The 14,364-nt window shown below is 40.8% G+C and overlaps 1 protein-coding gene across 2 annotated transcripts in view; it reads left to right on the top strand.

Annotated features, from left to right (window-relative positions):
* The window catches only part of BRSK2 (BR serine/threonine kinase 2), a 300,274-nt gene that overhangs the window by 258,980 nt on the left and 26,930 nt on the right, over nt 1–14,364 (top strand). For both annotated transcript variants that reach the window (XM_057372174.1, XM_057372175.1), the window contains exons 13-15: nt 6,419–6,479; nt 10,789–10,996; nt 12,153–12,201. In XM_057372174.1, coding sequence (XP_057228157.1) covers nt 6,419–6,479; nt 10,789–10,996; nt 12,153–12,201 — 318 coding nt within the window. The remainder of the gene's footprint in view (nt 1–6,418; nt 6,480–10,788; nt 10,997–12,152; nt 12,202–14,364) is intronic.

Below are 14,364 nucleotides of genomic sequence, written 5' to 3'. Positions count from 1 at the left end.
CGTTCTAGCTGATCTGAATTCCTGACTGTAAGACCATCATGACTAATAAGGCAGTATCAAAGCAGATTCACAGCTTGAGCTACAATCTTGTACCCTGGGCTCCCAAGCTGGCTCAGAAATGCATGCTTTAATAACCAATACTTTTCACAGTTCATTCATGGCAAAAAAAAAGTACTTCTTACCAGGCCAGCTTGGGGGACAGAGGGACACTGCACTGAACAAACGGGGGACAAAAAGAACAATTTCCTTGATAACAGTGTGATATAACTGTGCCTTATGTAAGAGGCAGAAAAGAAATGCAGCATGAAGTATGAACCCCATTGCTCTGCTGACTGCTTTAATTGGGATTTGGCTGGGAATTTTTTTTTTTGCAGCCTCTCCATATTCCCCAGTGCCAAAGTTGGATGTGTCTGCAATATGTGAGTGGGACAAAAGTTGTCTTCTGGTAAATGAAACTGTCCCCCTAGTGTTCCTGGTCTCTGGAAAGACTTAGGCACCACTGGCAATGATTATGACCGTTCAGTTCTCCGAACAGTATTTCACTCTGCTTTTCCTACTCTTCTCTCCACCTGCCTCCACACCCCTCTCTCTTTCTTTCTCTCTCTCTTTCTCTTTTCATTTTCCCTTTCCGAGGATGGCGAGTGCTGATCCATTGGGGTAAGCTCTAGTTTTGGATTATTCCTCTTGCGGGACCTGTTGTAACCTCATAGAGAAACTTTTCATTTGCAATTTCCAAATACAATACAGGCTGATACCCTTCAGTGACTGAGGTTTTACAGCAGGGAGAGAGAGAGAGAGAGAGATGTGGGAAGAAGCATTTTTGGTGCTTTTGTCTGTGTTTGTGTGCTTTTATGTTGGAGTCACACTCCATATAATTTACTTTTGGGTTCTTTTTTTGTTCTCTTATTTGTCCCTCTATTTCAATGTCTGTGGGCACAGAAAACTATCCTCAAACACTGTGCAGATACCAGGAAACCTTCTGAGAATGAAACCCATTCTCTGCTTAGCACTTTTGCATCTGTTTGGTATTTTCCAGTTAATTTTGATCCTAATTTATCTGTTTTTCTTCTTTTTTCTTTTTTCTTTTTTTTTTTTTTAATGATACTGAATCCCATCCCTGTTATTAAAAAATGCTGGGTATTCCCTTTCTTATTAGAATATGTTTTCTTAAGAGGTGAACAGATGGCCCTAGAGACAGATATATCTTCAAAGCTCTTTATTTCCAATAAAGGCAGTATAGTGCAACTAAGAATGCAATCACACTTCAAATTTAGAGTTCCATTTATAAATACTTAAGAGAAGGAGAATATTATATTAATAAATGATTTAATAAAACCATTGTAATAGATCGTTACAGACTACAGTACCCTTCTTGAGAGGGTACATATTGAGTGAGCTAATTAGCACCAGTAACATTTACTTCTTATGTTTGTAGCATGGTTTACTATTTATTAATTCTTTCTAAGCCATTTATAAATGGAACTTTAGTATAATTGGCCAGCTAAGGAGGGTGATGCTGTTCAACTTCACCCTCTTTAAGGGCTGAAAGGAAGAAGAGGTGTGTTACCAGCACCTGCACTCCTTCCTCTGCAGTCTGTAAGGCTTCATCTTACGAATGATTATTACCAAGAGCAGACCTGACTTAAGCATAACTTGTTTCCAGTGAGAGCTGTCACAGTATTATTTGCACAGTTGGGACTGTAAAACCATGGAACATCAAAGGTATTCTACATACATTCCTGAATCAGAGAGTGAGGAAGCACAGTTTGTACCTTTTAGACACCCAAAAGTAATAGTGATGAAATTTAACAGAGCCTGACTGCTCACCTTTTGCATGTTCATTTAGGTCATTGTAAGGGGTCTCATAGCCTGAAATTTCCGTTTAGATTTTTTTGGCTTTGAGTGAGCAAGGAAAGAGGAGTATCAAATTCCACCCAATTTATGCTTGAAGCAAATAAGAGGTTGGCTGGATATTTTCTGRAATAACTTTCAAAACTACACATTAAATAAGACCAATTCAAAATTTCTAAGGCATTTCACCCAGGGACACAAGTCTGATGCATCACTGCACGCTGCATGCATGCTGCAGGCTCCCTTTCTCGGAAGCATGGCTCCAGCTTGACCAGCTAAGAGGCTGTATTCTGCATCCTGGTAAAACTGTGCTATGAAAGCAAGTTCTGCTAGGACTGCAGCAAGGTACCAAACTCACCTCTGATTGTGAGAAAAAGTTCTAGGAGATGGTTATTTGAAGAGGAAACAAATGTCAAATCTGACCTAAATGTTAAATTCACACTGTGAAGCCTTTATTCTCTACTGGTGTGTCCTAGCAGGGCACTGTTTAAAGCATTTGAAAACTTATCTGAGAGAAGGGCAATGGAGAGATGCTCTGTAATGTGCTATGTGTGTGCCTGCCAGGCCAGATGTGCTCTCCTGTGTCRTGTTTCTCTCCAACTCCACCTCAGCAGAGTCAGGCTTCAGCCCTTCATCTCTCAGGAAATTCTGCATTCTCTGAAACCAGATTCCAGTAAGAGAACACTGATCTGACATGAATTTGGCCTTGCATGGCTTCCTCTTTGACAGCAGCTGGCTAAAATGAGTGAAAAATTACTTTAAAATGAAGGACCTTTTAACTCTGACATTTTGAATTATCAAATAAGATCAAACGAGGTATAAAATCATCACAGCTATAAACTAGAGCCCACACATGCACATTTCATTTCAGTCCTTTGCCTTTCTCTTCCATAGCTCAGCTGTCTCCATATTATTGCCAGTCTATTGAATGGGAGGAATAGCCTGCAATGATCTCAGTGTCCACCTTATGTTTAGAGTGCCCTCTGCATCTTCCCCCTCCTAAATCTTAGGTTCACTTCCCTTATGTTTTAAGATTTTTTAATTTCTTCCTCCAGGCTTGTCAAAACAACTGTGTCACTTTGTAAGGAACTAAAGTCTCTTCTTGGGATTCAAATTKTGGCAGCTGTGTTTGAGGGGATGCTCTTTATCTGAGCAACTGCACTGTCTTTCCTGCTTGTATTTTGAACAACMTTTTGATGACTTCCATTGAAATAGTGCACAAGCATACAGCAATGCAAAACACAGAGCAAAATGAGTCACACATAGTGTTCACAGTCTCCTAGATTGTTGCATTTAGTATTAAGTTATTGGAATAATTATAGATTTAATACTTCCAGTAACACTTAATGCCTGTAAAGACTCTTAGGAGGTTTCCCTCTAACAGATACTTCCCACTGAAGACATTTGATTCATCGCCATGGAGACAATGTCATATTTTTTTCCTCTTTCTGCACATCAGTCATAAGAGTCTGCCATGCTAATAGGCTGCCTGTAGGGCCTCAAACTTTCATTTTCTGGTGAGAGGGCTAAAAATTTACATTCCTGTTCTTTCATTACAGCATTTCAGCATAATGCAATGTTTTTATTCCTTTCTTTTGGCCCTGTCCCAGTTCTGTCCACCTGACTCTGAGATACAGGAGCAGTGCATGTGGTTGTTTTTTTCTACAAACAGAATTACAGCATTGCTCAGCCAAGATGATCTTGATGAGAGGGACAAATCTGTCATTTTTGCTTGTTAGGGTTTTTGTACTGGAGTACAGAACTACATAGTAGGCCACAGTACTGAGTTTTTATAGSCAGCTTGAGAATCATGTTCCATTTGTAAAGGTAAATTATGGGAGGTTTATTAAATTGAGGAAGATGAAAGGAAAATCTCCATAGTCTTGGTGTCATATCCCATACCACCCCTTTCTAGTAAAGGAGGAAGAGTTTTGAAAATGTACAGCCCTCTTTTCACCCAACACTTCAGTTGAACACAGCCTTCTTTAAACTCTTCCCACTGCTCCTATATACAATTTCCAGTGTGGACAAACTGAAGCTTGCTATAAGGCCTACTTTACTTCTTCCATATTTTGCATGTAAATCAGCAGCAGGAATAAATCTTGTTCAACAGTAATCATGTGGATACTGAATGCATTTCCAGGAGGATTTCATGCTAACTCTCTTAAGTCCTCTGCCTCAGGCTCCTAGGCTGGATGAAAGCACAGTACACAACAACTATTTTTCAAATATTGCTTCCAATAAAGAACTGGGAGTTGGGAGGTGGGGACTGCCATATTCTGTCCTCCATGTGTGTGATCATTTATGTAAAGAGATAAAGAGGCAATGGGGTTGGGGAGAATTCAGGACTGTTGGAAACACCTGATTGCAAAAATGAAATAGCAGAGTGGAACTTTTAATCAAGAGTCCTGGAATTCAGGTGAGTGTCAGAGAGGACTTTCCCACCACAATTAAGAGTTGGTGGGAATCTTTAACTCTGAGTTGGTGTTTAACTGCTTCTCTGGGCACCTGAATGCCTTCCCCATTTATCCAAGATAATCTATAGGCTCCTCTTGTAATTCAGGGTTTGGAAGAAGCTTTTTCTGATGATTCATSCAAGGAACATTTTAACTAAATGGACTTCCCATCTGCACGACACATCTGTGGTGCAGTCAGCTACTTCAGTTATAGGAAAGGCACATACATTAGTCTTTTCAAAAGTGGAGCAGACMGTTCTCCCCTTAAAATTATTTTGCATAAACCTTCATGAGTGCCCCAGATCTTGATGGTACAAATTTAGGTTTAATCTAGTGTGAAAATTTTTTACTGCTGCACCATGATGGGCAGATTGCAGAAGGGTACAAGAAAAAAACCTAAATGGGGATTTTCTGCATAGAATGAGTGCTCCAGATTTTTGTGGTGCCAATTGAGATTTAATCTGGCCAAAAAAGCATGCTGTGAGTGCACTTCTGGGTTTCACCTACTTAGTGTGATGGACAAATGCAATGGGATACAGAGAAAACCATGAAGGCAGAGGATACAGAGAAAATAGAACGTGTCATTGTGTTCAGCTGTAGCTTATTCTTTCCTTGGAAATATTTCCTCTTTGCAATTCACTTATTTTTTAAGAATTCTACTACTCAAATTTATTTAATAACATATGTCTGGGAGGAAATTTTAGAAACTATTTTTATCTTTATATTCTACAACAGCAGAAGAGAATAAACAGACAGTTAATGGTCTGATTTTGTTTTATATTCTTATGTATAAGCTGACATCAAGTGTCTGACCTATATCAATTTTTAATATGTATTTGTGTATACACAGATAGACGCATATTAAAACACACACACCCATGCACTCTGTTTTCTACAGGAATTTCACCTTTTCATGTTTGTTACCTGAAGGCAAGTAATTGCTTTCATGGCTTTTATTATGGGTAGGAAACATTGGTAGGTTTGCTGTATTGACATATTGCTGCATGGTGGTTGTTGAACAAATAGGTTCTTCGCCAAATCCTCTCCCATAAGATGTTTCAATCTTCAAGACAACTTTCTTTCAATTAAAAAGGACAGAAAAGTGTCCCTGGGCTCACTCATGTACAGTGACACACAGGGTATGCGTTTTCATTCTGCTGGGCAGCCTTTCTCCTAGAAACTTTTTCTGCTGAAATGTTTGTGCAGTCTGGCCTGTCTGCTTTTCCACGTTTAGCAGAGCACATTTGCACATTTTATTGTCTGTCGCTGACATTTTTCATAGGTAGCCTTTGCTGGAGAGCTTAAAATCATTATAGTATAGGTGAACTTGTCAGCAAATAGGACGGCTCACTCTCCCTTGATTGGTCTCTTTCTGAGGGCACCTGAGCTGTTATTTTGATATTAGTAAAGTCATTGACAAAAGCATAACTCRTTATCCATAGAGAAGACTTGGCTTGTTAATGCAGAAGCAGAAAGTCTCACTGGAGAGCAAAGATGTGAAATCCAATGTGATCTTTGATTTCAGTGGGAAGTCATAACATAGGAAATAGTTGTGTGCTTCAATCAAGGAGACTTGGGGTTTGAATTATTATCYGGAAGAACCCCCTACCTTTGTGCCTTGCATGCATGGTGTTTTTCCATGTTGCTTGTGACAGAGAAAGTCTCCGTTTGTGACCACCAGCACTGTGCAAAACAGAACTCTCAGCACAAGTATGGATGTGTCAAACAGAACTCTCAGCTCAAGTATGGATGTGTCAAACAGAACTCTCAGCTCAAGTATGAATCTTCACCATCCTTTTGAATTCAGCTGTTCAACTTGTACAGAGCAGAACTAGTAGTTTCCATGTACTTGATGATCAAAAAGAAAGTAGTAATTGCCTTAACCAAAAGGGATTATAATATTCTCCCTGAGAAACAGCATTTCTTTGATTTGAGGGGTGGACACCTGAAAAATGTGACAATAGCGAAAGAAAAGGAAAGAGTTATGTACGTTTCCAGTGACAGCCTCCCTCCTCCTCCTCCCTTCATGCCTGTGCCTGTGGTGGCTGGTGTTCAGGGTCATTACTTGTCTGAGTTTTCTGAGGGATGTTTTCCTTGTTGTGTCCATTCAGGTCTCGGTCAATCAGCGGAGCATCGTCTGGGCTCTCCACCAGTCCTCTCAGCAGTCCAAGGGTAAGTGGTGCTGCTTCAAGATCTGTTGGTCCAATYCACTCACACATGCTTGATGCTTTTYGACATCTGTTGCTTCAGAGCTATGGCTCATAGCTGGGATGTTTTGCTTTTCCTTGGCAGCTTGTAGATTTTCATGGATGGTGAGGGAAATGCTACTTACAAATGCAACTGGAGAATTTCTCATACGTGTTCCCTGTACTGAGAGGGATCTCACTGTGCCCCTGCCCTTTTTCAATTTCATAAGCACACAGAATAACATTGCTATGACTAAACACTCCATATCCAGCTGGGGTCTGCATACAGCCTGGTTTCAGACCAAATAATCAGGAACCATTTCACAGCTGCCTTCYATTAGGTCACAGTAGAGCACCACACCATGCTGGTTGTCTTCTGTTTGCCTCAAAATAGCTTGTATTAGGAAGTCGGAGAAAATAAATTGTACAAATTTGAGGGGTAACAAATTTAAAAGGAAAGTTAGAAATTGACTGACTAGGATGAGTAAAGAGCATTCGAACCCCTATAAATAAGGTACCCTCACATGTCCTTTTTAAAAATACAGTCAACTAAATACTGATTCTCAGCTAACACTGGTACTCAGCCAGTACAACACATGCTTGATAGTACATTTGTTGCAAAGTTGTAACAGTTTCTAAGTKCAATGACAGAGGCCTCCCTCTTCTTGTTAACTTCTTTAGGGATGAAAGAGAGTATTCCTAGTGCCTGGTAAGGTTAGCTAAGTAACTTTTAAGACTGCAGTGCTTATCCAAAGTCTAGACCTCATTGGAAAGTCTGTTGGGCTTTGACACTGCAGATTACCTAATTGTCTGGCCCAGAGTCTTTGGAGGATTTTTACGTATTTCTCATTACTTCATGAGAAGATGCTATCCTCCATTAGAAATGGATACATTCCATGTCTTAGGATATGGTACACCTATGGATCCACTCTTAGCTATGCAAACATCAGTATTTCATGTATTTGAAACTGTAAGTCCACCGTAAGATTTTGTGTAATTCTYGTGAATAAAGACACATTGTCAGCTGTAAGTTTGTAGACTAGTAAAGCTTCCAGCACTTTGCTTGATTTAATTATTTTGTGAAACCTATTTTGGGCTCCTGCAAATTGTTTTGAAACTGGCATAAGTGTTTTTGTGGTCTCCTCTATGACTTTGAAGTCCTAGGAACCAATGAAGATCTATTTCCTTCTTTTCTGTGYTGGGACTCCTGGTTACCAGTGGAATGAAGCAGAGGTCTGAGAACTCTTATGCCACTGCAAAATGTACTGGAAAAGAGCATGGAAACAGTTTTTGCACAAAATGAGCATCCAGTGCAGCAAGTCTAAATCTTGATTTCATTAATTGATCTCTTGGGATCARTTTCTGACATCTCAGTAGGACTACATCAAAGAATAAGGTTGACAAGATCTGTCCCATAGTCGTTGTATCTTAGCATTATTACTTAATAGGCAGTTGATTAAATAGTCTTCAAAGGGGTTTAGCAATCAGGTGCATTTTCAGCAGATCATAATGATATWAAGGCAGGTCACATTTGAAACTTAAAAGGAAATGTTGGAATAAAAATCATATTTTTAAATGTCCTTACCTGTGCTTCTAATAGCACCTTAGATTATTGAAAGAGAACATACTTTAAAAAGCAAACACACATTTCACTTTTTGCACTTCCTAGGTTCAGTTCTATGAGGAATTRAACTCAGCAGCAAATAAAAGTTCTCAAATTTCACAAGATCTTGCTAATGGTGTTCCACATTACATCAGCTAAAATCGAGACGTAATCTTGTTCTTCATTTCTTATTAAATATGTGGTAATTAAGGGTGCCTCTTCAGATTCTTGATGGCTTAAGAGTTGAATTTGACTWTATTTCTTTCAGATCTCCTCAAGCCATCATACACATAAGATAGGAAAATTGCAAGGAGACATTTACAATCAACAGTCTTTGAGTTTTATCCATTGGTGTTGTTTGCAAATGGCTAATACTCAGATGCTGAAAATGGTTAATAATCAGATGYTGATAGTGGCTTGCACAAATTAACCACTTTCCTCATCTTTTCCCCTTCCTTGCTTGTTGACAGTCAGAATTTAGCAACATGGCAGACTTTAGTTTAACTTTATGATACTGGTAGTAATACAAATATTTTGATGTACTGATTTTCCTTCATTTTGGTGACCTAACCCTAAGTTCTTTGAAATAATTACAAAACTTTGATGCAAGTGATTTTAAGACATAAGTCTTAAATASATTTCTACATTTTTTTTAATATGGCAACCTTGTGCTAATCCATCACACTCAGGAAGGAAACTCCATAGTGGGTGTGTTTACCTGAGATTGAGATCTGAGGCAAGGTTACATGTACATGGTATGTCTGATTAGTCCTTGGTTACAGCTTTTAGGCATTAAGAGTGGATGATAATAATGATGATCTGTAATTTTTCATAGATAATACTTTTTAGTAATCAGAATCTTAAGTGTAGRCCAAAGCTGAATATCTTGAGTAGTGATTTCTATTTTTACAATTATTCCACTACTTGTAATCTAGGGTGTTAATAGCAATGTTTTGTAAGGACATTTGTTTTGTTTTAAATGTGATTTTTAGCTTGCTAATATCCCTTAAAAGGCTTCTACCCTTCYAAGTCTGTCTATTGCTGTTTGCTGTCAAAGTATGAATGGTTTCCCAAAATGCCTCTTAACACATGTAAATGTTCCCTTTTGGGAAAAATATCATAATCCCCTCTTGATACCTCAGCGATGGATTATGAACTTTGTTGTCTTTTTTCTTTTTAAACTGTGTCTTACAAAACTATGGCTCCCCCACTCTCTTCTTAGATTTGGGACTTAATGGCAAATATTGCTAAGACTTTAATACAGAAATTACAATTATCAAGCTGTCCTTCAATGCAATGAGGGATGTTRCAGGAGAAGCATAAAGTCTGATGGAAAGTATCATCTCTTCCCAGATAAATAAATTTGCCAGGYCTCACTGAAGTTGTTTTGCTGTAGCAGTTTGCAAATCAAACACCAGTCTGAGTTCATATATTTCTCATGGTGTTATGTGCTCTGAAGCTTCCAAGTGAAGGCTGAGCAATGTAACCTTCCAGGTCAGGGAAGGAGAGTGGGTGCCCAGCTGGCATCACTCTCCTCTTTCCCCCTCTTTCTGCAACGGGTGGCTGCAACTGGTGCATTACCCAGCCAGGGGTAAAGAGGAAGGAAAGAGGTTCTGACTGGTGTGTGCAGTAACTGTGTGTATCCCCTGGCACCTGTGTGTATCACACACCTGTTCTGAGTTTCATCTCTCTACTGRGTTTGCATATGGGCACATGGAGCTGAAAGACGTGCTCCTGTTCTTGGCACATCTCGATTTGTCTGTGGCTTGAGTGGTTCTTCTTCCCCTTCCTCACCWCCCTACAGCATCGTGCTTCTCACTGCAGGGCAATCAGAACAATCCCAGAGAGATGGCATTTCTCTCTTCTTTTTTCTTGGTTACTTTCTTCCTTTTTTTTCTTTTTTTCCTTTATTTCTTTTTTTTTCTCATTCCTTTGTTGTAGTTTTCTTTCTGTTGTTTTCCTTTGCTGACACGTGGTTGGTTAATATGATGAAGCCTGTTATGACACTGTTGTTCTTGCTGCTGCCGCTGCTGCTGTTGTTGAATATGCTGTGTTCCCAGCTAACTGCATGTCTTTTTTTTTGTTTTTTGTTTGTTTGTTTGTTTTCGTTTCTTTGCAAAATCCCTCCCCCCCACTGCCCCTTCACCTCCATCTCCTGTGTCTCCTTGTGACATGGTGCATCTTTGTGACTCGGATGGATTTTATTCTGACCTTCCTTTCTCTGCTCGCCCGCTCTATGCGTTTCACTGTTTTTGATGTGCATGGACACTCTGCGYCTGTCTCGTAGCCTATCAGAAAGTTCTTCATCCCCCCTCAGACCTCCGACCTCCCTTTCTCTCCCCGACCCCAAGTCTCCTTGGACCCTGATGCTTGTAGGAACGCCTCCAGGCCTGGACATGTACTCCAACCAAAGCCAGCACTTCAGCCCAACCCAAAGACGCAGACTTTGCCATCCAAGAGCAAATTGGCTGAAAAACCACTCCAGTCTACTAAATCCAACCCACTCCCTGCCAGCAATACCAGCRCCCCCTCTTCCCAGAACAACCCTGTGCAGAACGCTCAGGGCCGCTCGCCTGCTGCCGGCTTTAACCCACAGCTGGCCGTTCCTAAAGTGCAGACCAACCCTATGTCTCCTGTTAGATTGCTCCCTTCTAGTACTGACCCAAGCACCAAATCTATCCCCATCATACAGGTCACCCCTCACCCCTCTCCAAGGGGAAGTCCCCTCCCTACCCCCAAGGGGACACCTGTTCATACGCCAAAGGAGAGCCCAGCAGGCACACCCAACCCAACACCACCATCCAGCCCCAGCATTGGAGGAATGCCATGGAGGACACGGCTCAACTCCATCAAGAATAGTTTCCTGGGGTCTCCTCGCTTCCATCGTCGGAAATTGCAAGGTGAGTAGTCACCCAAACRTACAGGGTGGTTCTGATTTGGGCAGACATTCAGCAGGAATTTCATACCTGTCTGTGGCTCTGCAAATTTCATGTACCGAGGACTGAATATCGATGTAGAAAATGAGAGTGATAACGTCAGCCAAGCCCTAACCCACATGCAGGCCCTGTCATGCCACAGAGCTGCTCCAACAGCACCTGCTCCAACAGCGCCTTCTGAGCCCTGTTCTCACTCCAGCCATACAGCTCTTCCTATCACTGTTTAGGCTCTTAGACCACAAGAAAGATTTTTCTTGAGCATCTTCACTTGCTTTGCAAGTGAACTTAGGGCTCTGCCATGTCCCCTGTGGCTGTGCTCCACTGCCTCTCCACAGCCACAGGCTGAGCCTTATGCTGAAAAAGAAGATAGCCAGAGGCAATAGGCTGAAATTGTCTTTCTGAAGCACAGCTTTTTTGATCTTGGTTAATGCTTTTTTTTAACCTCCTTTGGTAATTGGTGCAAAAATCTCCTTGATACAAGCAGTGGTTTCATATCTGCTGGCCTACTTCAGTTTTCTGAGTCTCTAGAGCATTGAGATGTGCAGAATTTTCTTCCTCATGCTTCAGGTGGCTTTTTGCATGCAGGCAAAGGGCACCCAAAGTCACATGCGTGACCCTTGGACATCAGCAGGAGCTATCCCAAAACCCTGTGGTTTTACATGATACCGGGACGTGATCCCATGGGAAAGGAGGATTACAGCCATGGAATAGTTAGATTTTGAACTGTGATGATCAGTGACATTGTCTCCGAGGTGGTCAGAGAACTGCAGAGAATTGCAGCAGTGACTGAGCTGCATCCAGCTGAGCTTTGAGGCAATTGCAAAACAGTCGCATTGGCACAGTGTGTTTGGGTCTGAACCAGAAACCATGGAAGCCAGTGCAAGATTGCCAGCTGATCTAAGGAAGGGTAGAGTGAGCCTTGAAAGGCAGCACTTGGTTAGATGCAGTGCTCTAGTGATATRACCAGTCTGCAATGTCAGAACTAGTCCACAGAGGCAGTGGACAAATGCAAGTGGGTGCCAGATTTGTTTCATTGCTGTGTAAGCAGAAAATGGAAGGTGTACTGAATCATCAATTTTTTTTTCTCCCTCCTTCTCTTTCGCTGGGCGTGCCTGGGCAGTACCTACACCAGAAGAGATGTCTAATTTAACCCCAGAATCATCCCCGGAGTAAGTACTTTGCCTTTTTTTTCCACCAAATGCCAGTGTCATTTCCTGGCCTGAATCTCATAAGMTGACATATTTCTGTTCTGGATCAGTATCTGTTTGTAACCTGTTATCCTGTGGGTGGGAAATGATTCTCCTGATAGGGACCCTGCATAAAATCTGTACCTCAGTAATGGCAGTAGGATCAACAGGTGATAAGACAATCTCCCAGTAAGCACTACATTTTCCATGGCTTGCTGATTTGCTTGGTTTGTAGCACGTTCCTTCTCTCTTCCTTCATTTGGTTGCCAAATGAAGGCACTCTTTGGGACTGGAGAGGCTAATCAGTGCCTTATACCCACACTAACTATGCATCAAAAAGTCCTCCTGTTAGTACAGGAGAGTTTGCCTCCTCAAGATAGCACACRGAAGCCTCTGCTAAGATAATTCAGAGGGATCTTTGGCTGCGATAGGAAGCGCAGTGTTAATTCTAAGCAGCAGAACATGGGACATGGAGAAGCTGTTTCATATTCACCAGGCTCATTCCTAAAAGTCAGTGTACATTTCAACTGTTTCACTGCACAAATGTGCGTCACTGCATGGCAGGTTTGGAAGTCCCTGCCAGAGTGCTGCTCCAAACACTTCCTAATATGCAACAGATGCCAAATTATTCCTTTTTATTTTCACAGCTTGTGTTTGTGCACCCAGTGCCCATAGACTTAGCCTGCCAACCAAGGCAATTTGGCCTCTTGTTAAGATATTTGTATGAAATATTCATGAATCTTGGATGGGAATTTTAAGCTTAAAGTTTTGTAATTGGTGACAATGGTATTGTCTTCACAACTTTCCCCAGACCTGGCATTTATCTGGTGTAAGATAGGGACTCTATGTGTAATACTGCAGAATGGAGAGGGATATAGACTTCAGGGAGGAGAAGTAGAGATTACTAGGAAGAAATATTGAATATATTGTGTTTTCAACACTTTCAAGCATTTACTAATAGAGAGGCATGAGAGAATTTCATAAAATTAGCACATCATTATCACAGAAATATATGATACTCTCATCTCACATGCTTTTAAAGTCATTAAAACAGAAAACCTTTAGAATTAAATTTCTCCTCTTCATTGCATGTATGTTGGTGGAAGTTTTGTTGTTAATTTATTGCCTTCCCTGCTTCCCACTCACTCTTYAAAAGCTGGTATAGAGAAGTAGTGCCTGTCATTTGAGGCAGTTTGGATGCAAGTCAAAGCCTAAGGCCCTCTTTTCTTTTTCTGTATAACTGCCAAATTAATGAGTTCAATTGGGCTGCACCCTGCAGTAAACATAATAAAAGTCATAAAAAATAATGAACTAGATTAAATTTTAATGATAGATGACTGTTGCTCAGTGCCCACTTCCACAAGTCTTACTTTTTTCCTGTATTTTCTTCTTTTCTGTATGAAATAAGATAGCCTTATCAATCGCTGTATTGACCTCATAGGCTGAGTGATAAATACAGGTCCTTGCTCTGTCTGGTACAGCAATGCCTGCCRTTCATTTAACAAACCTGATGATTAGGTAATACACTTTGACATGTCTGGGTAATGCTGTTCTTTCTCGTGTGAAAAAGTCCTACAAAATGTGTTAGGGATGACATTTAAAGAGACTCAGCTCCAGCTGCTTTAAACCTGCAAAGCTCCATTTGCTTGAGTAGAAATGCTGCTATTTATGCCAAGCAGGTAAACCTCTGGGGGTTACTGATCTGTGTGCTCAGAGACAGAGAGGGAACACAGAAGGTGACATGGTCAGACACTCCAAAAGTAGGAAAAGGAACATTATAGYGGTGAGAAAATGCAGTGTGAAGTAGTAAAGCACCAGCCTCTATTTTCATGCTAATTTCTTTGCTTTTTCATCAGCTGGACACCTGATTAGATTCCCTAGTGTAATCTACATGTTCAGCCTTCCCCTCATATCTCCTATCTCACTCCCCCTTGACGAAATTTGCTATTATAAGAGAAGATCCTTAATTTTAAGTACATTTTGTACTGCTTACAGCCTGATCTTGTGAGATGCTAGAGCATCGCATTCAGGGTTGCAGAGGATTCCTGTATATTTTAACCCAAAGTAGTAGAATTTGATGCCCTCTAAGAGGAGAAAAACCTTTATTGTATAATTTTACTCCAAAGCTGTCCCCTCTTCTCAGTA

Source organism: Malurus melanocephalus, unplaced genomic scaffold (genome assembly GCF_030028575.1).
Source record: "Malurus melanocephalus ecotype Western Australia unplaced genomic scaffold, MMel_1.1 scaffold_165, whole genome shotgun sequence".
NCBI lineage: Eukaryota > Metazoa > Chordata > Aves > Passeriformes > Maluridae > Malurus > Malurus melanocephalus.
Note: the sequence above shows the minus strand (reverse complement) of the source record. Positions and strands in the feature narration are given on the sequence as shown.